The 27,081-nt window shown below is 44.6% G+C and overlaps 1 protein-coding gene across 1 annotated transcript in view; it reads right to left on the bottom strand.

Moving 5' to 3' along the window:
* CLUAP1 (clusterin associated protein 1) overlaps positions 1–22,238 on the bottom strand; it is a 187,776-nt gene extending 165,538 nt beyond the window's left edge. The window contains exons 1-5 of the mRNA XM_075069375.1: positions 22,107–22,238; positions 19,536–19,647; positions 16,478–16,562; positions 7,765–7,944; positions 4,514–4,609 (exon numbers count right to left, since the gene is read on the bottom strand). Coding sequence (XP_074925476.1) covers positions 4,514–4,609; positions 7,765–7,944; positions 16,478–16,562; positions 19,536–19,647; positions 22,107–22,128 — 495 coding nt within the window. The 5' untranslated portion in view covers positions 22,129–22,238. The remainder of the gene's footprint in view (positions 1–4,513; positions 4,610–7,764; positions 7,945–16,477; positions 16,563–19,535; positions 19,648–22,106) is intronic.
* Between the last annotated feature and the right edge of the window lie 4,843 nt (positions 22,239–27,081).

Raw genomic sequence — 27,081 nt, 5'->3', positions numbered from 1 at the left:
GCCTTACTGTAATTCTAGATATTTTTTAAGTAACAAAATATATTGTCTTTAAAGAATAAGGGACTCCTCAGTTAAAAATCAGCTGCTGTGGTGCTGCTTTTATCCTACATGAATTATAATGGTGCTGACCATTCAAATGAATGGGACATTAGGAGATACAATAGCCAGGAAGTCAAAATGCACTGGAGTTCTATAGGCATTCCCTGAACGTATACCAGACATGCTGCAGCTCTAATGGAGGTGACGAAAGCTGCATTTTGTTTTCAATGCCTTTGAATATAATTTTAATGCTCAGACAAAGCAGCCTTTAAAAAATAAATCACTGTCACAGCCTTTATAAAAGAAAACAAAAAATACCCTACAGTTTGGAGTACAAAATTACATAAAACAATCTATATGTAGAACTACCGCAAGAGAAATAATGACAAAAACAAGCAAATCCAATGGAAAGTTAGTCAAGTCAGTTTGTATCAACAAAGGTCAGCTTTTAATTTGAAAAATATTTGTTTTGCTATATTCAATGTCCAAGAGGCTAAAACTAACGGTACGCTTATGTATCAAACTTTGGACTGAAGCAGCACTCCTTAGTTTGGATGTATCCCTCAGAAATTCAGAACTGGCCCAAATCATTAGTAACAAAATATGTAAGGGCTTTTCTAGTGCTATTGGGAAGTTTTCTTTGGGCTGTCACTGTAAAGCATCATGCCTTTAGGATGTAAACTTATCCCTAATGAGGCATAGGCCATCTGTCACCTGACAGGATTTCTTAAGGACAACAAGTTTAATCTGTAAGACATCTGTGCAGATCATAAACCTTGCATTTATATAAAAGTTGCTAGTCCCAGCTAGAGCAATGAGTCATTATGCCATCAGAAACATATGGTCTCTACAGGATATAATAATTCATACCCTTCTGGAAATTGCACCTTTTAAAGAGGCTTCCAATGAAGAGAGCTCTTGATGGGCCCAATGAGAGAGGGCTGCACTGGAACACTCACTCATCCCTGATTTTCACTTCACACATTCATCACTCTGCTCTTGGATATGTCCCTCATTAAGGGCCCAACCCTGAAGCCAAATGGACTCCTAAAAGCTGTGATTTGGCCAAAACAATTAAATTATTCCCAATTTCAAAGCAACTGCCAGTGTTCTTTTAAAATTCTCCCTAAAAATTGACATACTCTTGACTTCTTAGCTGTCTGAGTTGTGTGGAGACCAAAGCAGCTTAACCCTTTGACCTCAGTCACCAATGCATTAGCCAGGTGCCCTGTGAAATCTGTTTCCATAGCCATGGGATTAGAAAAATATACTGTGGGGAAATGACGTGTGTAAAGATTTTGTTTTATTTTAATTACATTTCTGGAATACAAATGAGCTCTGTTTTGCATCATGTTTTCATGGAAATTTAAGACACTTTGAAAAATGGTAGACATTTTTGTAGCTTCACTACAGCTCCTGAAAATATTTTTATCCTCCAGTGAAATGCTATTTTGTTATTTCTCACAGCAATTCTTCCCCTAGACTTTCTGGGCTACCAATCATCCAACTGGTATCACACAACCTCTATCAGAGGATCATTCAGGCACTGTCTCTTTAACTGAGGAAAATGATATATGAATGAGTATCTGCTGCCCTTCCTCCTATAGTCCTCATCTGAAGGATCCAAGCTGGTGCCATGCTTGGCGGCTGGAGATGGTACAGTGGCCTTCCTGAAGGATGATGGAGTCAGAAACCTGGGCCTAGAGGAGGATGCTGAAACTGACCTGGTAGTTTGAGGGATGCCTCACGATGCCCATAGGGCCAAAAGGGATAAGCATAAGGTGCTGGAAACCAAGGAGAAAGGTCTTTTTTTTTTTTTTTTTTTTTTTTTTTTACAGACCTGTGGGGATGAGGGACAGAGTCCACTGAAGAGTGTCATCCAGGAGTAGGAGATGGCAAAAGCTTCCAGGGGAGGACAGCACCAAGGTCACTAACAGGGATGGTACTGAGGTCAGCACTGAGAGACCATCCTGTTGCAGGAGGGGAGAGTCCAGCACTGACAGACAAAGTAGGTCCCTGGCTGCCATGGATGCCCAAGGAATCAACAGTATTGTCAGGAGGAGTGCCATCATTATTGATATCACACATGCCGGTCGTCATTGGTACCACACATGTGGCCACTGACATCAGAGATACAGATAATATGGACAGTACCAACTTCAACAGTACCAACAAGGTCCATTCTGGATTGAACAGGGCTGGAATTGAGTGCTGCAGTTCAAATGGTACTGAGGAGTCACACTATGGGCTCTCACTCTTACCTGGGTACTGGAGGGCTTACGAGAGCCCTTATCAACCAACATATGGTGGCAGGAGTCCCCATGAGAGGTTGAGGAGCCCTTCTTGGGTTTTAACATAGCTTTTCCTTTCAGAGAGCTAGAAAAGTTGGTGACCGTGGAGGAAGGCCCTGGGGAAGGAGAACAATACTTCTTCTCTCTGCAAGTCTTCAGGGCTCATTTTCCTTTGTCAGAGGCCACAGAGATTGAAAAAGCAGCCAGGACACTTCTCCCCACCTTCTTCTCCCACGTGCCTCCTGCTCCTCCTCACAGCTGCCCCAAACGTTCTGCTCTATTTGCTCTATGGCATAGATGGCTGGTGAAAATATTCTTTAGAGGCAGGGAGGGCTAAATAAAATGGTCATGTCCTGCTCTCAGGTGTGTGTGATAGGGTTCCTGTTTCTGTCCTGGCTCACTGCAGGGGGGGGAGGCCCTAGAATCGCACTCAACTACCCATGAGCTTAAAAGCTGACATTAAAGTGTATGTGGATGCTGTGGATACATACTGACGAGTGTCAGAAAAAAGAGGCTACACCAGTACAAAAAACAACCTCGACAGTTATGCAACTTCATGAAGTTCTACATTACATTGGGGTGGCTGGCCTAAGTATCTGAAGGACACTACTGTGCAGTGTGTGGTCAATTATGTGAGTCAAATGGACTCATGATTAAAGGCAACTGCAACACAGTTCCAAACAAAATGAGAGGAAAAATCCTAAATCTCATCCATGAAAGACATCAAGGTTTAACTAAATGCCATTAATGGGCCAACCAGTCAGTGTGGTGGTCAGGCGTTGGCAAGGAACTAACAGACCAATGCAACACAAAGAACCTTTCATAACAACACCCCTACCTGACAGACCTTGGAAGAGACTAGCTGCAAATTTTTGCATATTCACAGGACATCATTACCTGGTCATCATGGACTGTTTCTGCTCACTTCAGTATTCCAAAAAAATAAGTGACTGACAAGGGACTACAATTCACTGCAATGGAATTTAAATCATTCTGAACAAAATATGATTTTGATCATATTACTAGCAAACCACATTACCTACAAGTGAATGGAGAGGCCAAGAATGCTGTACAGCCAACAAAATCCTACAGGAAGAAGATCCATTCCTTGCTTTTCTGAGTACATATCAACACCAATAGCAGCTATTGGATATAGTCCAGCACAACTCCCAGTGGGAAGATGACTCTGTTCTAAAGTTCCAGCTTTAAAAAGAACCTATCTCCAAAGCGCTAGTCATGAAGAGAATAGCCAAATTGGACAAAAAGGCTAAAAGAGCTTATCAACACTTTTACAACAGACATCACTCAGTAAAAGAACTGCTGGGTCTAGAACCTGGTGACTGTGTTCCTTTGAAGAAAAGAGATGGACAGCTCCAGCTGTCGTAAAGAAAAGGAATTTAGCACCCAAATTATATGTGATCAAACAGACAGTGGAGAGTTCAAAAGAAATCATCAGCATCTACAGTTCATTCCTCAGACAGAACAATCAACAAAGCAAACCCCACAGATGGCAGATGCAGAACAAGACGACGACTCAAGGATTCTGGACTGACCACAACCAGTTATTGCAACGATAAACAGCCTGATGACCAAGTTGTCATGCTTTGGGTGATATAATTAGGAAACCAGTACAATTCAGAGATGCTTAACAGACTAATAAATATTGAACCTCAAAGACAGTGTGATAATGTAAATATTGCAAATGGTAGGAATGTAGATCTTAAAGGGGGAGATGTAATGGAATGCTAAACTGTATTATATTAGGTGGCACCGCATGTAAAATACCTTATTTAAATGAACCTGAGACATACGTGGCAGAGCACTAAAGAATCTTATGATGAACACATCTGATGTGTATAAGAAAGCTCTGTAGCCAGTACACATCTGGTACAGGAACATGACAAAGCATATGTTCACATTGTTACTGATTTAAGCTCTCAGGCAGTTATTTACAAAGCATTTCAGTTCACCTCTAAACACAAACCGTTATTCTCTTGAGCTTATTACAAGTAATAATATCAGTCAGAAGCTGGATAACCTATCTGACCTCACTCCACTCACACATGGAATCTACATCTGATATATTCATTGCAGCTGTTGGAATATCTCATTCATACTTGTTTCTCTCTCTACATTTGCAGCATATGGTGAATCCAAGTTCCCTTTCTGCAGACCATACTTACCCTCAACTCCACCTCTTTGCCAAGTAAATCATACAGAGATGCTCCTCTGGATGTGATTTCTGAAGCAAGCTGCCTGGCTGCCTTCAAATCAGCAATCTAGAAGAACAGCATCAAAAATCAAACAATGGAAGTCTCTTTGCCATCACAAAGAAAAGCTGTGACAGGTTTTGTCCCTTTTCAAATTAAAACCATATGTGTAACCAGCATGGTGTCTAAATCTCTCCTAGGCTACATCTACACTACACACCACCGGTGACAGCATGTAGGGTATGTGTAATTACACATGGCAGGGAAAAGCCAGCTGGGTCCAAACAGCAGTGAAATGCTCCAGCAAGGGGGAGACAACAGGGGAAAGCTTCAGCAACTCCTTGCTGCCAGAGTCCTTTCTTGTCACAGGGATGGCTCCAGCAGCAGGGAGTTGGGGGAGCCTTGCCGCCGCTGGAGTCTTTCTTTGTAGAGGGGAAAGGCTCCAGCATCAGGGACCTGGCAGAGCCTTTCCCTACTGCTCCTCCACTGCCGGAGCCTTTCCCTTTCAAAGAGCTGCTGAAGCCTTTCCTGGCTGCCAGAGTTTCTTCTTCTGGCAGGAGAAGGCTCCAGCAGCTGGAAACTGGTGCAGCCATTCGCACCTGCCAGAGTCTTTCCCTGTAGCGGAAAGGGCTCCAGCAATGGGGAGCTGGTAGAGCCTTTCTCCACTGCCCCCCTGCTGCCAAAGTCTTTCCCTACAGTGGGGAAGGGCTTCAGCATCCGGGAGGCAGCGGGACACCACGTGGCTAAAACAGCAGAATAGAGGGGGAAGCATGGCTTGGGTGAGCAGAGAGCCATGTAGGATATGTACTCGCATAGATACCCACATCCTTCAGGCATGTCTGCACCATTCTTGCCTAAGCCATGCCTCACTGGCTACACCTATTTATACACATTCTGGGGGGATCCAAGGCAATGTACACTATGTGCCACCGAAAGCAGTGTGCAGTGCAGACATCCCCTTAGAAAGCCTGATCCAAAGCCCACTGGAATCAACAGGAGTCTTTCCATTGACTTTAATAAGGTCTGGATTATGTCCAATCTGTATAAATTTCTGAAGCGAAATCTGGCCACATTGAAGCCAATGGCAAAACTCCCCAAAATTAGGATTTCTCCTCTGGCCTGGGCAATTGGGCAACTATTGAAACCCATTGGAAACTGATCATTTTCACACAGATGACAGGAAGGTGTCCTAGGTTGGAAGAACAATTAAAGTAATGTATACTGATAATGTGTCATTTGGTTTCCCGTTTTCTCAAAGCACCTATGTAGTATTAATTTTGATGGTCTATATGGGCACATAGAGTCAAAGGTGTAAACATGACGCTCTCACTTAACTGAACAGTTTAAACAAGGTTCAGGGTCTGGTACATAGAGACCTCAGCCTGTCTAGTATCACTGTTAAAAATATTGTAACCTTTTATTGCAGATACATAGGAGAAGAAGCAAAAAGAGGTTAAAGCATATAAAATGTAAATGTAATGCATGAAGTAAGGCTTTCATTTTAAGAACATCCCTTGTTCCCTTTCCTTCTAGCTAGAGGGAGCTTTCACAAGGAACACCCCCCTACACACCCCATCTGACAGTGTTTTGTTGTTATTAAAGACGATAATAGTTCCTTTTTGGGGAAAAGAAAATGTTAAGATGAGCTTGAGTTCTTGTAGTTGAAGTCCAATCCCATTTCTAAAAGGCATAGGACAAACACACAGAAGATGAAAGAGAACAGCAAAGACAGAAAATGCACTTTCCTTCTCTGGTGTTGACTTTCACTTGCAATCTCGCTGCTGGAAAAAAAACAGACACAGCATACGGTTTTATCAGCCGCTCAAAGACCTAGCTCAGGTGGTTGAGGGCACTACTTTTATCTGCTTTTTTAGTACCAGACTCACAACAGTGCTGCAAAAGATGCAGTCTTGGCTGACTAAGCCAGACTCTTATTAAACAGTAGGCAAAAGGAGAGAGACAGGAAAGAAAAGAAATAAGGGTGTGAAGGAAACGGACACACAATGGGGGGAAGGTGATAAAGACTCACACCTCAGGAGGTATTTGGGATTTAGCCAAAGTCAGTGGAGGTGGCTACATCATCTGGGTCCCTCTCTCTGGTCAAGTCTGCCCAGGACATCTTTCAGGATCAGGCCAACAAAGGCCCAACAGCATTATGGTAGATCCTGAGGTGCTAGGAGATGGGAGGTGACAGCCATGATGGTAAAGCTCACAAGGCACCAAGAGATGGGAAGTGAAAGCTCACTGTAGGCAGACAGCTTCTTCTTGATTTTTCCCCCAAAGTCTTTTCTTTTAGAGACCACACACGGGAGTGACAGGTGGAATAGCCCATCCTCTCATCGTTTTGTCCACCTATTAGGCCTAATTTGCAACACACCAATCTGGGTTAATTGATTTCCAATCCCATGCTTCTCTTGTTTACCAGGCCTGATTTTAATAGTCCTTGAGTTATATTAATAGGTCTTTTTGGGACTAATTTACTCTCTATCACTTGTTTACCTTTTCCCATCAACATGTTGTTGTTATAGGCTATCATGACATTTTATAAACTTTCACTCACTTTTCAAGTTTGGGCCTACAAATTTGCTCTATTATTACCATACTAACACAGGAAGCATACAACAGGCTACTCCAAGACAGGGAGGAGTTTCTTAAAGAAAATTCTATAATATCACCTGACACATTAATGTAGCATAATCATTGCCACTTTTAAAAGAAAAGTATATTCCTTCATAATGAACAAATACACCGATAGGACCTCTCCTATTCAGAGAGTATCTGTGATCTGTTTTTCCTTGGTACTTGTGGAGCAATTTCTATTTTAAATGCTTCTATAGGTCCTGATGCACTGCCCAATAAATTGAAGGGAAAGACTCCGACTGACGTCAACCGGCACTGGTTCAGGCCCATATTGCAGTGATTACTCCCCATGCTTCTCCAACACAATTATGTCAAATCACTTCAATTCTGCCCTGCCACGCTCCCTACTATTCCAGTCCTGCTCCAAAGCAGAGATGACCAATTCTGTACTAAACTTCAATACCACGATGAGCCATGTTTTTCTTGGGATTAGATGGGGACCAAATGTGTCACAGCAAGTAACTTTAGGAAGGCAGAGTTTGAAAAGAACGTACTAATGCGTACATTCTGTGTGTAGGCTTATGAGGCAAATGGATTTGGTTTCCATTACTACAAAAGAAAAAAAAAGAATCTATTTTCCTTACTTTTGAACCAAGGTCAAACTTGAATTTGCTGCTTTCTTCCTCGGACACTGAGGTGGTCTCCATTCCTTTGGTTTTCATGGCATTGTAAAGCACAGAAGTTATTTTTAACAGCTCCTTCACTGCATAGCCATCTGCTTGGTAAAGCTTCTTTGTGTTGAGCTTTATATGAGCTTTGGTAGCCTATTGGAAGAAGACACAAAGAAATATTTCAGTCCATTATAGAGAATAGATTACCAGTTCCCTAGTCAAACATTTTTCTAAAAATATTTATTTTGGTATCATCATGCTCGTCTATACATAATTAAACTTTCAGCTCAGGAACATGGGATTTTTCAAACAAGGATGACATAAATACACCTTTTGAGAGTCATAACATTTCTGGACATTTATAAAAATGAAAAAGCTCAAACCATCCACTAATTCTCCCAGGGTGAAAGTCAGCCCTGTGCAGCGGGCCAGCAAAAATCCTATGTACCACTTACATCTCCTGTAAACTCAACTGAGACTTAAGTGCATAGGCCTGGTGCTGACCCTCTGCACGGAGATGAATTTCAGCCTCAGTAAATTACTGTAATTAGATCAATTACCCTAATAAACTGTCTCCTCTTCCAACAGGTTTTTTTTTTTTCAAATTGATAGTTTCTCTTAAATTTATTAATATCAAAAGAGGGAATAATTTGTGTCCCTTTCTCCTCTATCTCCCTACATGCACAGATATGCACACAGACAGGTATGGAAATAAACTACAAGATTCAGCTAATGGATTTATATACCTTTGATCTTTATTTCAAAACACCAAAACTGAAGTGATGCAGTGCCTGGGGAAATAGCACTCCAGTGGCACAGAGAAGGAGATATACTTAATTCTTGGAATTTCCTCTGGGCTGACGTTACAGACTCAGACAGGATGAGTTGGTGCAAAACAGCAATTAAAACTGCCATTCACACTTGCTAACCCAACAAAAAGCCAGTATTGGCTAAAACTTTGTTTCTCCCCATAAATAAAACTCAACAAACTGTAAATAGCTAAATGGCTTAAGATTCTTCTCTCTTCAATCAAAATAAAAATTTACCTCCTTTAAGAATAGTAGGAGGTAGAAAGAGGTTTCCCATCCAAGCCTAACAAGCATCCATGAGTATTAAACTTCATTTTCACCATTAGGCCCTCAGCTAGGTGTGCTGAAGCATGTACCAATCTTACGTGGTTTTTATATCCCAAATTGGACCTATCACAGGTAAAATCCAATGGGCAACAAGTAAGAAATTGTTCAAATATTTTTTTTAACTCAACATTTTATTTCCAATTTTTTTTAAGTGCTACAGTTTTAGTTGGACCAGTATCAAGCCTGACTACACAATCCTCACTCAGGCAAAATGCCCTTTGAAAGAGAAGGGAATTTTTCCTGGGAATGGATTGCTGGATTGAACCCAGTGTTTGCACTCTACCCCAGCTCTTAAAGGAAGAGCATCAGCTTGAAATCTAGTCCATTTTTTAAAAAGCATTTTCAGGCCCCAGATCTGCTAGAGTACCCTGCCAATTTTTGTGGCTTTGCAATCAGATTTTTTTATTTTTGTAAGAGTTTCCCTCACCCTATTACTGCGCGAAAGGCCCACAAAAACAAGAGAGGAAACTGACAGACTGACTTTGCAAGGGAAACTATGAAAATGGCTGACAAATGAGGCCAAGGTTTCCAGAAGGATTTTTAGCACCTTCAATTTTGGGTGCTCACCAGTTAGAGTAGCAAAAAATCACTGGTCACAGAGTATCCTCAAATGCACTAGTAAGAAAAGCAAAAACACCTAGATGTTTTTCCCTTCAGTTTCTTTCAGCTGCAGAAATCATAGGAGTTAATCATAATAACAGCAAGTATAAAATTTTCACCCAGAGGTGTTTATTAAGTTAACAGTGTCCCTTTAACACCTATTCCACAAGCGAAGCTAGAGCACCACATTACAAAGAGCATTGTTATGGACAAGAATTCCAATTTTAGTTCACTCAAAACACAAGGGGGGGGAAATCAATGTCTAGTAAAAGGAAAAAACGTATATTCCACTTGGTGATTGTTCTCTCTCTCTCTCACACGTTCTCAGCCCATGTGGACAGGAAAACATATGACTGACATAACAAAATCATCTGCAAACAGATCAACAGCTTTTCCTGATCCACTAGTTTAAAAAAGGCACAAAAATGGCTTCACAGCACCATTACAAAACGTCTCCATCTTTTCTAAGAATTTACTGTATATGTTTAATTTCAGTCACATGCAATTAAGACAAAAGCAGAACTAAAACCACCACAAAGCGGGGTCGATAGACAAGAGGTTGGGTTAGGGTCAGGGTTTTAAAATGTGGTTTCATATTCTTTTTGGGCCAAATTCTGGACTCAGTACAAAGCCCTAGTAAAAAGGTTCACAGGCTGGAGACATGCAATACTCTTCCCCCAAGCCACAAAGGAGCAGTGGTGCTGCTTCCTTGACATTACTGCAGTTGCTAAGAACCTCCCACCCCAGGACGTCAGGTGAGCTAGTGGATCTGCATACTCCAAAACCCTCATGTGCACTAAGATAGATGGAACTGTGCTGCACAAATGGTGAAAACTATTGTGTGGGCTCCCCACATTTGTCCTCCCTTCTGTAAAATGGGTTCACATCTTTGTGGTTGGATTTGAGCCATCTACCTCTATGTGGAGATTGGAGTGGAAGGAAGGATTCACCTGCTTAAAGTACAGGGCAATAGAGACACACAGAGCAAAACTATGTAAAGACAAAACATTATTTTTCTCCAGGCCCCCTTGAGGCCTTAATGTGTAAGACAACTTATGGCAAGTTAAAAAAAAAGATTCTCTCTTCAACCAATTTGTCCATTGGCATCACTATGCTCTGTTTAAATGACAAACATAGAATAGAATATTGGTTAAATCAAAAGCATCAATTTTCCTATATCTCACTGACTCTCTTTTTAGTAGATCTGGATCTCTTCAGGCAGAGTCAATATTGTAGACTCAATCTACAGACATAGTCACTAGAGAGACTCTACTCCAGGGGTGGGCAAACTACGGCTACAGGCCAGATCCAGCCCCTCAGGGCTTTGGATCTGGCCCACGGGATTGCCCCCCAGGGCCCCATCTGTCCCACGCTGCTCTCAGAAGCAGCACTCACGCGGGGAGGGGGAGGGAGAGGCGCAGAGGGCTCCACATGCCTTCAGGCACTGCCCCCAGAGCTCCCATTGGCCAGGAATGGGGAACCCTGGCCAATGGGAGCTTCGGGGGAGGTACTTGGCGGCATGGCAACGGCAACACACACGGAGCTCTCCTCCCCTCACCCCCCAGCGCTTCATGGAGCGGCGCGGGGCTGGGGACAGGGTAGGAAGGCAGACAGGGAGCCTGGCCTGGCCTGGCCCCAGTGCGTTCCGCTGCCACCCTGGAGCTGCTCTAGGTGCTGGGCTGGAGCTCGAATCCCTCTTGCACCCTGCCCCCCCACTCCCTACCCTGAGCCCCGTCGAACATCCCACAGCCCCCCCTGCGCCCAAACCCCCTGCTCTGAGCTCCCTGCTGCACCCTGCACCCAACAACTCCCTACCCTTGGCCCTCTGCCGCACCCTGAACCCCTCCCGAGCCCCCTCCTGCACTCTGCACCCTAAACCCCTTCTTTGAGTCCCCTTATACACCCTGCACCCCAACCCCCTGCCCTAAGCCCCCTGCCACACCCAGCACCCCTCCTGCACCCCTGCACTGAGCCCGCTCCTCTACTCCTCACCCTTCCTGCACCCCAACCCCCTTCCCTGAGCCCCCTCATATACCCTGCACCCCTCCTCTGCCCCGGTCACCTTCCTACACACCGCACTCCCTCCCACACCCCGCATTCCCTCCTGCACCCCAACCCCCTGTCCCAGCCCTGCATACAATTTCCCCACCCAGATGTGGCCCTCGGGCCAAAAAGTTTGCCCATTCCTTCTCTGATCATTCACTACTAGCTCAAAAGTCTGAGAAACAAAGACTACAAAGAGCTGAAGTCAGATTCCGCCATATGGCAGAGGGTTGCACACAGCAGAATTAAAAAAAAAAAAAGCATTAGTTCAGATGGAAAGACTGAATTAACAAGTTAGGAGAGTAGGGGTATAGAACAGAACCACTAACAGAATTTAAATAAAGTAGAACGTAATCAAACACCACAATAGAGAAATCATACAGTTATTCTGCTTAGTCCGGAAATGATTTACTCTAGTTACATTTTTATGATGATTAATGATTTCTGATATTCTTCTTTAATGGAGTTAGGTACATTTGTCTCCATATAAATCTTCCATCTAATTATAGATGCTAGAGGTTATTAGCTGTTGGTGAAGATAATTGTGTGTCCCAGACACAACAGGAATTACTGAAGAAACATCTTCGAGTCTTTCCCATTCCAAGAAGCAGAGGAAACACCTGAGCAGAGAGTCTATAGAAGAACCTCAATAATTCCTATATTACCCTGTAAAATTAATTGCAGACTTTTAGTCATGGGGTAATTTAGCCACTCTTATTTCATCTCGTGTAAAGTCTGTATTATTATTCTGTAAAGCCTTTAGGGATACACTGATATGAGGAATGTTCTGAAAAGCATATTATTAAAATGATTTTTGATTTCACCCTTCTCTTTCCAAATTGTACTAGGCTCAGAAAAGGAATTTAAAACTGCTGGATCTATGGTTGTTCTTAACCTCTAATGATGCTCCAGAGCTTAGAACGGTAATATATGGAAAGGTTACACATTCTGCACTCAGTAGAATTAAGAACTGAGAACTAATTATCCATATGTAAGGCTGCTAGTTTGTCACAGAGGTCACAGAAGTCATGGATTCCGTGACATTCCAGGACCCTCCTGACTTCTGCAGCAGCCGGGCCAGCTGCACCAGCTGCTGCTGGGGCACTCTTGGGCCACCATGCCCCTCTCTCACAGCAGCAGCAGGAATTTGGGCGTGGGAGGGGGCTCAGGGCTGGGTATTGGGGCACAGGAGGGTGTGAGGGCTCTGGGAGGCACTTAACTCAGGGGGCTCCCTGTAAGCGGTGACATGTCCTTCCCTGAGCTCCAGACGGCTCCGCACACTGTCTCTGCCCTGAGCACCATCTCCATGGTTCTCAGCCAATGGGAGCTATGGAGCCAGCACTTGGGGTGGAGGCAACACGCGGCGCTATATGGCCGCATCTCTGCCTAGGAGTTGAGGGATGGACATGTCACCGCTTCCGGGGAACCGCAAGGAGCCAAGTACGGAGCCTGCCAGCCATGCCAACCCCTCCCCCAGCACCAACAGCAGTCCTGGGCCACACACCACTGCCTCCACCCCAGACCAGCGAGAGTCCCAGACTGCCCCCCACAGAGCACCTGCGGCATCCCTGGGCCATCCCCCTTCCCAGGCACCCATAGCACTCCCAGGACTACTGCCCCCGCTTCCCCCCCTCCCCAAGATTTAGTCAGGAGTATATAGTACAAGTCATGGACAGATCACAGGCCATGAATTTTTGTTTACTGCCCGTGACCTGTCCATGACTTTTACTAAAAATATCCATGACTAAAACATAGCCTTGTCTATACGTAATCTAAGGGCAAAATCTGGCTTTATGGTCACTTCATATTTCAAAAAGCTTCAAAATGAGAGCCCCAGAAAAAAAAGCTTTCATCTGACATCTATCCATAAAGAAAGATCAGGCTGGCGACCTTCTCAAGTCAAAAACTCACCATCCAGGCCTAAGAATCTGAGTATCTTTGTGAAGTACAACTAAATTTCCTGTATAACACTCCTTCCAACTCTCTCAATATGTTTACCTCCAGCACAGTACAATTCCCTGATAAGAACATCCAACACCATAACTACAGACACTAGTAGCCATTGGTCACCAACATATGGCTCACGCGCCTTAGCCCAGAAACACATTTTTACCAAGCCCTACTGAGTGAAAGGCCAAGCTCTAAGCATTCAGACTTAGCTCACTTTTTTAGTTCAACGTTGCGCTGGAACAGTTGGCCAAGATTCACTTTGCTGGAATTCCTACTTCTTCACTGCTGCATGACACAACCATGGTTAAGTGCTCCAGACTGAAACTGCGGTGCAGTATGTGGTGTGAGCTGCACTTGTGGAATTTTGCTCCTAGGTGAGTGTGAGGAAATGGACTAGCTGACCTAATGCTGTCCAATTCTGTGCCGAATCACAGAAGGCCCAGCATAGGAAGCAGGCAGGAGGGGTAAAGGCTTCACACTACTTCTGCACTCTCTTCAGACAATAAAAAAACGACTTTGACTTTCTCAGTGAGTCCATTGCAGAAAGCTTTCTGAATGACCCTGTTCTCCAAACTAAAACAGATAGTAGATTCCACAGCACAACTTTAATATGCTGGCAGAGAAGAGCAGATGGGAGGAGAGGATAACTAAACACGAATATTAACTGACTACAGAAGGGGCCCCTCAACATCTCACTGATACCTTTACTGGTACCTTTTCATAATGCCCTCAACTTCCCCATGTATGTTTTTCAGTCACTAACTCTACTTACTGGAGCCCTGATGTTCCTACCGCAACAAAGCATGAGTGTACATTCCTGTTTAAAAGGGATGCAAGACCAAGCATCTACCCCAGAATTCTTTCATAGTCACTTTGCTAGGCTTCTCATTATGATTAGGCTTAGATATCTATCAGTAAATGTCAATTCTCTGTAGAGACAAGGTGGGTGAGGTAATATCTTCTACTGGTGAAAGAGACAAGCTTCCAGGCTTACAGAGAGCTTCTCTTCAGCGTACACATACACACATGTGCGCACACCCTATCTCCCGATAAAAAAGTGTGTAGATAGGCAAAGTAAGAAAAATGCTGCTTGAAAACTTATGAGTGTTTGATTTAAGGATATTTATCTTGTATTTTGACAAGTTGTGGCTTAATGGTTATGAAGCTTTACCTTTTTGAATGTCAACATCTACTTTCATTGACTAACTATTGTCTTACCCCCTTACTGCCAGACACCCTCATAATTTTCCACAACTGTGAAAATTTAAATAAATAAAAATCAGAAAAAATGCTTTCAAACATCAATATTATCCACTGAAGTTATAAAATAAGAATCTAATTCCTTCAAGCCTAATTATGATTTACAGCAGACACGTTCCTTCCAGAGTATCTTGTAAGGAATCAAAAAAACAGGTTAAGCAGCTATGAAAAAAAATACACTATAACTAAAATAGCACTCTATTTTACGTCTGAGAACAAGTCAAGCAGGAAGGAAAATAAAATGAGAAATAATGTCATGCATCCATAGGGGGTGTAGAAAGTGTGGCAAAGGGAGCAATTCAGATGTCAACTTTTTACCTGGCCTGCCTGTGTTGGGTTTTTTCCAGTCCAAATACAACATACTGTTGCTACTGTCTTTATACTGTACTGCTGGTGGTACTGCTCACTGCTTATGCTCATTACAATCCACTTTCAACAACATAATTGAATGCAGGATGTGTGATCCCAACAAGGAAAGAGGGGAACTCTGCTGAAGCAAAGCAGGGAAGAAAGATTGTGCTGTAGCATAAAGGTTACCTGCAGAATCACCCAAAATGTTTGTGAAACACTCAGACACTATGGTGATAAGCACCCTTGAAAAACCTCCTAATATACTGACAAACAAAAGGTCAAGGCACATTGCCTGGCAGCTAAATCCTCTGGAATTCCATGATACTTTAGGAGAGAACCCTGCATTCAAAAACTCATTTGGTCCAGTTACTCCAGTACAGTCCTTATACAGCATGGCTGTACATTTTATATTTTAAGAGACAAGCCTTATATAGCGTCTAATATCCTTCAACATGTATCTAATAAGCAGTAATCCAAAAGCATTTCATCTGATAAAAAGTATGCATTCAGACAAACAAAAACAGGATCACAGTGAGATACAAATATTGATTTTAGACCAGAACTAAAACATCGTTAGGCCTTGTGTTTTTCACAAAGCTCTGTTATTTTCTTGATATGTAAGTTGTTACCCTACTACAGAATCAGGCATAAAATGTTAGGAGGGAGATGGTCATATTTGTTACTGAGCACGTGCAAAAATCCACTTTGTCATTTTTGTTAAGAAAACTTGATTTTTGCATGTTAGCTTTATGAAGTGTGAAAAATGGATAGGAGGTTGCACATGAGTATTATTTTATGGGTTTAAAGCTAAGTAGTTGTTAAAACGCCAATCCTACTAAGACTTACTCATATGCTTAAATTTACGTGATGTGAGCAGTCCCATCCAAGTCATTGGCTGGCCTCATTCATGTCAACAGCAACACTTAAATTGAGTTGCATCCAGTGACTGCAATGGGGCTACTAGCATCACGTAAAAGTTAAACCTGTGTCTAAGTTTTTGCAGGATCAGGGCCTTTGCTTGAATTAAGATTTAGTCAAATATCAACTACAAATAAATATCTCTCTCTGGCTCTCATTGTTTTCTGATTTTGATTCTACACTGAACATCAAGTTTAGCTCTAGCAAAGATGTCTTGCTCTATGATAGGTTGCATCTGGCCATTTCAAGACATTACAGAAATGACAGGAACTGTTTTGAAATCTAACAGAAAGTACAGGAATATACTATATACTTAGGCACATATTACAGGGGAAATCAGAGATGGTCAAAAGAAAAAGCATTAGAGGCCTTTTGACTTCAGTGTGCTTTGGATCAAACCCCAAATGAGTTTACTTAAGAAGACTCACCATAAACTGAGCTACTGCCTTAATGAAGAAAACCCGGTCCTGCTCTGTCTCAACATCAGAAGGGACATCGGTCTGAGGTTCATATCTACAGATGGGAACATTAATTGAGTCAGACAAGCAACATGCATGAAGTATTAAACAGATGAAAGCCAATACATTTATGTAGCAAATTCAGACATCATAAAGATCCTGCAAATCAAATTTTCAGACCCTGATGCAGGTGAAGAAACAGTAGTTCAGTGTTTAGGACAGGGTTTGGCAACCTTTCAGAAGTGGTGTGCCAAGTCTTCATTTATTCACTCTAATTTCAGGTTTCACGTGCCAGTAATACATTTTAACATTTTTAGAAGGTCTCTAAGTCTACAATATATAATTAAACTATTATTGTTTGTAAAGTAAATAAGGTTTGTAAAATGTTTAAGAAGCTTCATTTAAATTTAAATTAAAATGCAGAGCCCCCGGACATGTGGCCAGGACCCAGGCAGTGTGAGTGCCACTGAAAATCAGCTCGCGTGTCGCCTTCAGCACACGTGCCATAGGTTGCCTACCCCTGGTCTAGGATCTGGAATGTATAAATTAGAATGTCATAAAAACTGCACAAGCTATAAAGCTTGAGACATCTTTGCAAAAGAAGTTGTTAAATTCAGGTTTTGAAGCTGTCTTTTGACTCAGTTTGTAAGAACAGTCAAACCTAGCTGACTCACCCAAATCAATTTCAAAGCTTGGATTCAGGCTTTAAATCAATGGAATATTTCTGATGAGAGATTATTTACTATACTATGTCAGTTTTTCAAATTGCAAGTCACACAGATAAACTAAACTCATCTTAATCAGATCTGACTAGGACTTAAAAAAAAAAAAGCCTTTGATTAATTGAACATCCCTAATCTTCCAGAGATCTGCTAAAATGACAAGCAGTAAAATGGTTAATAAAACAACAACATTGCCATTTAAAATATTGCCATGAAAGTAAACATCCCCTTTGAAATGAACAAGAACAGTTGAGATGTCTCACAGCTATTATTTTAAGCAGACTAAGGAAGATAAACCAAACTGAAGAGTTATCTTTGCAAGGCTAGAAAAATGTTTTACATGAAAGTTTAGATTTCAGAGCATATTTACAGCAATCAGTGGATTCTGCAGCAAAGTCTCTAGCCACAAAACAGAGAAAAACACAGGGCCCTGATTTATAGTTAATATTGTCCCTAAAATAAACATTTTTTTCTTCACTAATAATATATTAATATTTTACATTTTATAGCACCTTTCATCTTTACAAACAGCACCACTAGAACACAGCCACCTCTAGAGTGGAGGTTACCAACCAACTTTTCCACAATACACTATATACCAGTACACGTGGGAAGAGGAAACTAGGGAAGTCCCTTACTTCCTAACTTTTATGGAAAGTGCCATGGGAACATTAATATCCAGAGAGAACCTCCACTTTAAAATCTCATTTGAAATTCAAAACAAGTGAAGTCTAAATTAACCTCTCTATCTTACAATACAATTATAAGACTCCTGGAACCAGGGAAAGCTGGTTTGTTGGGTACCTGGTACAATTTATTTAGTTTCCTAGCTGCCTAGGATGTAAATGAGGCACTTCACTTAAAAGAAGAGTACTTCCAATCACCTTATAATATACACGTGAAAGCACTTTATACTATTCAGCTTAATTGGATGAATACTCTTACACCTTTTTTGAAAAGCAGTACCTTTTTGTGTAATGAAGAGTCTTTTTAACTGCTCTGTTCCCCATCTCTTGGAGAGATGGGGAGACAATACATTACTTTTGTTTTTAAATTTGAAGGGAATAACCAAACTTAGGGGGAAGGGGAAGCATTGTTAAGGCTTCACAAGATCAGATATTACTATAAATGTTTTAATCAAAACTTTTTTATTAGTTTTAAACAGTCCTACAATACTTGCATCCCAAAAATTGCAGCACTGAGCTAGTGCACAATAGCCAGAAAGCTATAATTATTTGAAACTGACCATAAACCAAGTGAAATGCAAAAAGTAAGCAAGCAGCAACAATCGTCATTGTTAAATTTCTGCCCATTGAGATATTATAAGGTATCATTAATTGAAAAACTAAGAAAATGTTCTCTTTTCACACACACACACACACACACACAGGGAACATTTTAGTACTTTTTGATATTGAAGATATAATTAATGTATTATAAATACACTCACAAGCATAGCTTGATCCACCGTTGCCATTTCACAAGTGTTTGAAACCAATAGCATTACACCAACGCAAAACTATACTAAAATGGTACCAGACCAGACTCATGCTCCCTGATGGGTTCCTTCTTCCATTGCCTTTCATTGTGGGCAATGTAATAAGTCAGAGGAAACAGAATTAATTAAGGAAAAACCATTACTGCACGTGTCAAACACTGATCTCCTCTTACATGTTGAACATTATTTGTGATTCTTCTTTTTAAAGTATGAGCCTGTTCTGTAAAATTTGGGCAAAGTTTTAGCCGCAGGAATAGTTTTTAAAAGAGCCAGTGGGGCTGAACTCAGTCCAAGGGAGAGATGGAGAAGATCTCACTTCACTTTACAAAGAATACTTCTAGAGAAGACTATGTTTGAAGGTAGTCTCAGTTAGTCCTCCACTGCCTGACTTTAGCTCCTGCAATGCGAGCCTCATGCTCCACGTTTGGTACAGAATCTAAGGAATATGGAAATTCACACTGGTGAATGGGGAAGGGGACTCAAGGAGAATACACTCTTTATTTTTTGTACGATTCCTTTAGTTTACCCTTTATCTACATTATTTTCCTCTGGAAATACCAGTTTATTATATCCATGACACACAGAGACCACTGAAGCTACAAGCTTGATACTTAGTTACCATATGTTCCTATCTGGCACTCAAAACAGCAGAGCTCTCAAAATGACTCAATTTCAATTTCACCAAGTTCCTCTTTAAGCCACTCAGTACAACTCCACTCCAAAACATCAGCTCCATCCAAATGGCTCTCCAATGTCAGGTCTAGTAACTGACTTGATACTTTTGCTTGCACTGAAATAAAGCACCAACCTTCTGCACAGCCAAAGAAGCATCTCTGAAACCAGGATGAAGTTTGGAGTGCGGAAATTCTCCATAGAGATGAGTCGGGGATATCCCAGAGCCCTCATCATCTCAGTAAAATCTGAAAGACAAACAACAAAACAATTCTTTCTTTTCACTACAGTCAGCAAAGATGCTCAAGTCTCACAACGCACTGTTTATATTTACCAATAAACATACTGTGCTAGATTGAATTCTACATAGAATTCATGATGTGATCAAGGAAAAAAGTTAATACCAATTTACCAGGAAATGATCTTTAACGGGCAAAAAAAAGATGACTTTTCAAATGAGAAATGTTTCTAATAACTGAAATGTTAAAATAAAATCAACTAAGGATTTCAAACATCCCCATTGTCGTGTATAACAACAATGCTCTCCCAGCTCCTGTGGATGGAGCGCTCAGCCACAGGAAGGATGCCTTTTATCATCCTGCAGCAAACCCTCCCATTTGTCCTAAGAAATGGCATTGAGCATCTCTCAAGAAAGACATACCATAGTCTTTACCTGAAGGAACTGCAGTAACACAAGAAAGTACTTGCCCACCTATGCCGATACCTTCCTTTGATAGAGGCCATTACCTGATGTTTCAGAGAAAAGTTTACAAAACCAAATACAATGCACCTGACCAGTTGTTCAATGCCCAATAAGGGAAAGAGGGAGAAGTTTCCTCCAGACTCCTGTACATTACAGCAGCCACTACAAAAGGTCATGTACCAGCAGTATCATAATGTAAAAGCACAGCAACACGAAGATGTATCGAAATATGGGACCAAAACTGACAGTGAGACCCACGGGTATCTGCAAAGCAGCCCTCACAAGACCTGGCATCATTGTCCCGAGAAAATCAGTATAATACCAGAAATACCAGAAATACTGGGAATGAGTAAAGACCCTTTGCAACCTGGGTGTCTACAACAGCTTGAACTCACTGTCTGTCCTATATTTTGTAGGATCAATCTGATTTTCACAGGGTGACATATCCTGCATATTTGGAGCCTACATAGACTCCACAATATATCATCACAGCCAGATGCGGAATTATGGTGTGGTGACTTTTTGACAGAGAAGAATTTGTTGCAGTAGTGCAAACAGTGTGAGGATGCTACATGATGTCACTATGATGCAGCATGGTGAGCTTTTCATGCTGCAAGACACATGATGATGTCACAATGTGACAGAATTAGGATATGAAACAAAACTGTGTGTGATAAACCTATGATATACCATGATAGCACAATGCCATCTGAATATGCCCCATAACAGTGCAATCCAGAGGAATGACACTGTGAAACAACGCTGCAATTCAGTGGGCAAGGTGCTGAGATGACAAAATGTACTCTGTTGCTACTATGTGGTGATAGCAGGGTGTCGTACAATCACAGCATGAGAGAGCACAACAATGCCACATAATGGTATGTCATGTCACAAGATACAGCATAACAAGAATAGACAGGAAGAGAACGCTGCATCAGGTGGGGATGAGCTTTAGCCTGATAATGGCAAGATACAGTATAATGGAGCAATGTGATGTCAGGAAGCTATGATGAGGAATGATAATGCTATGTTACAACGTGAGTGTGTGTGGCAATGGGGTGGGTGCGTGGTGACAGTGTGGGGTGGTGCAGTATGATGACATGGTGATGGCACAGGTGTACAACAATGGCGGGATGATGCAGTGGCAACAGTCTAGGTGTGTGGCAATGGCATAACAATGATGTGGTGATGGCATGGGTATGTAGTGAGGACATGACAGTGTGGAGCAGTGCAGATATATGGCAATGATGTAGTGATGGTACAGCTGTATAATGATGGCCTGGGGCAAAGCAGGCGTGTGGTGTTGGTGTAATGATGGCAATGGTGAGACTGTGTAGGGAAGGCGTGGCAATGGGGCATGTGGATGGTGATGAAATGACGATGGAGTGGGTGTATGAGGATGCTGTGGCCATGCTGTGGGTGGCAATGGGGTAGGTGTGTGGCGATGGCAAGGAGATGCGTGAATGGCAATGGGGCAGGTGTGTGGCTATGGTGAGGAGATGGCGTGGGTGGGGATGGCGAGGAGATGGCATTGGTGGCGGTAAGGAGATGGCGTGGGTGGCAATGGGTCAGGTGTGTGGCGATGACAGGGGTGGGGATGGGGCAGGTGTGTGGCGATGGTAAGGAAATGGCGTGGGTGGTGGCGAGGAGATGGCGGGTGGTGGGTGTGGCAGGTGTGTGGCGAGGTAAGGGAATGGGGGCGGCCTGTGTGCGAAGAAAGAGATGTGGTGGTGGCGATGTCGGGTGTGAAATGCATGGCGGGGTGCGATGAATGGGGGGTGGGGATGGGGCAGGTGTGTGGCAATGGTAAGGAGATGGCGTGTGTGAGGGTGGCGATGGTGTGGGTGGGTGGCCATGGCACAAGTGGGGCAGTAAGTGTGGGCAGCGCTGACACCCCCACCGCGTCCCCACAGACCCAACCCCCCGTCTGGGCACCAGGAGCAAAGGCCCCCGCGCGGTCGCGGCTCCCTCTCTCCCCTGGGGGCCCGAGCGAGATTTCCTCACTCCTGAGATCCCGGAACGACATGGTGCCACCGCCGCCGTCTCCGGCCCTTGCGAACAGCCGCAGAGCAACTCCCGGGAGGCCCCGGCCACCGATCACCAGCCGCCTCTGCGCCAGGCCCCGCTGCCAGTCCCTATGGCAACCGCCCTACGGCAGGACGCCCGGCCCAAAGTAGGGGAGAAAGCGAAGGGCTCAGGGAATGGGCTGTGCTGAAGGACGGACGGGTACGAGTTAGCGGGGGAGGGGAGTAAGAAAGAAGCAGAAGAGGGGAGGACCCGGGTGTGACTTGCTGCTCGGTGAAGGAGGTTGCTCAGTCAGTGCCCGCACCGAGGGTGAAGGGGCTGTAGCCGGATTCTTCCCACAGGAACAGCAGGAGACAGAGCTCCTGCCCATCCCCAAAGGGCAAAGGCGGCAGCCCAGGCCAACTCTGCAGAGCCAAGTTTTTTCTATTCCCTGGCTCAGCGTCTTGAGGTGACTTTCAGGAGGTGAAGACGCCAGGGGACAGCCCTGCGTGAAGACCCCAGCTCATCCACCGGACAGGGGCAGCAGGAATATGAGCTGGCCTCCCCCACACTGCCATCCTCGGCCTGTTCTAGGGGGCTCACTGCCTCTCTGAGCCTGCCAAATCCCTGGGGCCCACTCAGTCGTGGGTCTCTGGGCTAAGACTGCCTACAGGGGGCGACTGGTGGAGGAGTTTGTATGATGTGGAACTGAACTGAGACCCACCAACTCCTGTCATGCATAGACTATCGGATAGTTACGAATTTCAGACATTCCTGCCTTGGTCTGGTTTGGGACTGGTGACCTAAAAAGTAAATGCTCTCTATCCCAGTCCCACGCTCCTGGGCCATCCAGTCCCTCAATAGCCCTCAGTCCATTTCAGATCCTGTGTTGTATGGACTTTTGCATCATAAGCACAGCATTGCAAAGTGCTTATGTGAATCTTCACACTGTAATGTTGCGTCAGGACAACGTGACATTATGCTGTGATGTGTGGCTGCCACGTCACCACATTATGGTACACAAGAGCATTGCAGTGTGATTATTTGTGAGCCAGGAGGAGCAAAAAAAGGAAGGAATCCCATTAATGGTGTTAGCTGAGATGCTGCAATACAGTGACCTTCTGTCAGACACAGAGTGATGGTGACACTGTACTAACAGATCAACCCATTAAATTCCAGATGCCCTCTGTTCCATGCAGGCTATTTGACAGTGCATCTTCACAATGTCATCTTAAATCCTTTTGCTGAGTCCTAGATCAGACCCATTAACCACTTCTTTCCTGAATTCCTTGCATTCATATGCAAAAATGCCTTTAGGAATTTTGGAGTTAAATTGTTCCCTTTATTTATTATTGGGATGTTGGGAGGCTTAATTAAGTAATGTTTGTAAAGTGCTCTGAAATCTTTGGAGGAAAGAGCTAGAGAGGGAGAAAGTATTATTGCAGTTTCCTTTGATCAGTGAGGCAAAGGATGGAGCATATGCTAAAAGACTTGGAGTATATATAGCTTTGACCATTTCAAAGCCCCAAAATCTGTTCTGAGATGGGTGTAACACTCTAGTGAAGTAGAGAACAGCCTAAATGTTCACATATTTATATGGTTTCTGTGCAATCACATCTACCTCCATTGCCTAGTGTCAGAGGCAGTAGCCAACCACTACTTACTCACAGCTAAAGGCACTACATTTTTTCTAAAGTGGTAGATGCTTGTGCTTCTGGTGCTGAAGATCCCCACAGGTTCATTTCTCATTGATGACTATTGTGACTGTAGTTATATGGCCACAGTTTGTAACACTTAGCTGAACCCAACCACTACCATTGCAGGAGACCAACCTGGCTAACTCCTACTTGTGCCCTGATGGGGACTCATTTGGGTGACACTCCAGCAGGGTTATCAGCAGGGCAGGGCAAGCTGGACAGCCACGCAAGGCACAGAGCTGTTGGGGCAGAAAAATGGGGTTTGAGGCAATGTGTGGGGAAGGGAACATAGGGGCACTTGGCCCCCCAACACATATTTTTGGTTGCGCCTCCCAATCAAGACAGGCTGGGTGGCCGGCAAAGGTGAGTCAGGAGGTGGAGGTGATGCTCCCTCCCCAAGTCCTGCTGTGCAGGGCTGGCCTGACCAACCCCCTCCATGCAGGGCTGGCCCAAGTTGCCTGGCATTGCCACTCATTCCCCACCCCCAAATGTTCCACCACACCCTCGGGGATCATGCCCCACAGTTTGAAAATCTCTGTGGCGTGGTCATGGGCCCCCACTTTAAATTGTGCCTCCCCCCACTATCTATAGTTACGTGTTGCTTCTGAATGGGACGAAAAAAGTATCAAAAACTGGTAGGGGGCACAAATATGCTTGCTCGCCCCAGGCACTAAAATGCTTAGTTAAGGCTTTGTCCTCCAGCCAAACCCTTTGACACAAGACCAGGGGCTATACTTAGAGGCATACTCCAATAGCAGGCTGAGAACAGCTGAGAAGAGACAGATAATTAGGATGACCAGATGTCCCATTTTTAAAGGGACAGTCCCATTTTTTGGGACTTTTTCTTATATAGGTGCCTGTTAACCTCCCCTCCCCTTCCCGTTTTTTCAAAGTTGCTATCTGGTAACCCTACGGATAATTAGAGCTGGCCCTTGACTTTGCTAGGCCCCAGCTGAAGTAAGATGTTTAGGGAGGGAGAGATTACAAGCAGAATTCTCCAAGTCTTATAGCACATTTGGGGGTGGGGATAGTTTAGCAGCTGGGGCTGTGGGGTATCTGTCATCACTAGGAGGCTTTATCTATTCAATGCACTATTAAGGCCTTTCTCAAAGGGGGAGCCAAAGGAAGCTAGGTCCCCAATTTTATCTTTCTAAGGAAGGATGATTGCAGGCCAGCTGAGATGGGACTGTGACAGGGTCAGTCACAGAGACCAACTTGGGTCTGTCACCTGACATGCTGAGATTACCTCTGAGCCCATTTTCCTGCCAGCTTGGGACTCCAGAACCCTGCCTTGTTGAGCCAGACACGTGAGCCTGCTGCAGCCTAGGTCTGGCCCATGCCCCCAAAGCTGCAGACTTTAACCAAAAACTGCTCAGCAGCAGGGCCAGATTAACTTTTTGTAGACCTGGCACCAAATATCTTTGTGGGTCTCCACTGGGGAAATAGGGCATGTGATGGGGGGCAGTCTGCAGAGCGAGGGGCCAGTTGGGGGCAATGAGGCACAGCGCAGCCACCCACTCAGCCCAGCACAAGGGCACTGTTTACAAACCCACAACTTCTAGATGCACACTGGCCCCCTGCCCAGTGCCCTGCCCTTATGCCCAGCACTCTCCTCACTCAGAGACTTCCCCCACAGATCCCTTTGCCCAGTACTCTCTCGTCCAGAGACCTCCCCCACAGATCCCTATGCCCAATGCTCCTGGACCTACTATGCCCAGCACCCCCTGCCCAGAGACCTCTCCCACTGACCTCCTGCCACAACTGCACAGCACCCTGCACACTATACCCTCTTGTCAGCTCCCCACCCACAGATCCCCTCTTGTCCAGCAACCTCGTCATAGTCTCACCATCACAGCTGTACAGTGCCCCATATTCCTGAGGGAATTCTGCATCAAATTCTGTGCATAATATTATAAAATTCTGCAATTTTTTTTTTTTACAATAAATAAATGTGGAAGCTCCACCATGGCAGCGGGGAGCCCAGGCCACTGGCTGCATGGAGGTAAGAGAATACTCTGCAGTTTCCCCTGCCCCCTGGGACAGGGACTTGGCAGTGAGGCTAAACCTGATCCTGACACAGCACAAGGGCCATGCCTGCCACAGAAACACCCTGGGGCCCTGCCCCTTTTGTGCCAGGCACACCAGATTTGGGCTGGGAGGCTCAGCCTGGCAGCAGGATCCAAGTGCAGAGGGACCTAGTGTGGGGCAGTCTGGGTGCCGGCAGCTCAGTGGGGGATCTGGATGCACAGGGAGGTTCCAGGTGCAGGGGAAATGGGAGTCTGCAGGGGGGGCCAAGTGAAAGTGGTTGGGGATCAGTGGGGTGGGGGGTCTGGGTGCAGAGGAGGTGGGGTTCATTTGGGTAGGGATCCAGGTGTAGGTGGCTGGGGCTCAATGGGGAGGGTGTCTGGGGGGGCTCACCGGGATGGTACAGATGCAGGAGTTGTGAGGCTTGTCAGGGTGAGGGTTTGATGGGCCTGCTTAACAGGGAAGCCCCAGCTGCTGCCAAGGGGATCTGCATGCTGGGCCCCCACTTCCACAGTCCCTTTCTCTTCCCCATCCCATGCCTCTTCCCCACTGCTCCATCTCCTCCCCAGGCTTGGAGGGCAGGGGGGAAATTGCCCCCCCAGCATGAGCCAGCAGAGTGAAGCTGGCTGGGGCTGGGCCGCTGCACTTCCTGCCGCCCGGTGATTGCAGGGCGAGCCCAACCCGCACTCGTGGGGCAGTGGGATGTGGAGCGACCCAGTCCCAGCCTGCTCTGCTCTGCTCCCCTGGCTCCCAGCCTTGGGACTGGGGGATAGGAGGAACGGCCCCCCCAGCATTTACCGGCCGCATGGAGCAGGCTGGGGCTGGGTCACTCCACTTCCTGCTGCCCCATGAGTGCAGGGTGCACCCAACCCCTGCTGATGTCCCTGGGATGCAGCTCAGGGGAAGGGGTGGAGTGGGGGTGGAGCAGGGGTGGGGAAGAGGCAGGGTGGAGCAGGGGCGGGAGCAGCTTTCCTGGCCAGAGGATTGGGCTGGCTGGGGTCCCTTCTGACTCTGGGCCCGTGGTAAACCTGGTACTGCTCAGCAGGTCATCTATCTCCAGCACCCAGACACCCAGCTCCCAATGGGATCCAAACCCCAAATAAATCCGTTTTACTCTGTATAAAGCTTATACAGGGTAAACTCATAAATTGTTTGCTCTCTAACACTGATAGAGAGATATGCACAGCTGTTTGCTCCCCCAGGTATTATTCACTTATTCTGGATTCAATAATAAACAAAAGTGATTTTATTAA

This window comes from Chelonoidis abingdonii, chromosome 9 (assembly GCF_003597395.2).
Source record: "Chelonoidis abingdonii isolate Lonesome George chromosome 9, CheloAbing_2.0, whole genome shotgun sequence".
NCBI classification, from domain to species: domain Eukaryota; kingdom Metazoa; phylum Chordata; order Testudines; family Testudinidae; genus Chelonoidis; species Chelonoidis abingdonii.
The sequence above is the reverse complement of the archived record's forward strand: the minus strand, read 5'-3'. Positions and strand labels throughout refer to the sequence as shown.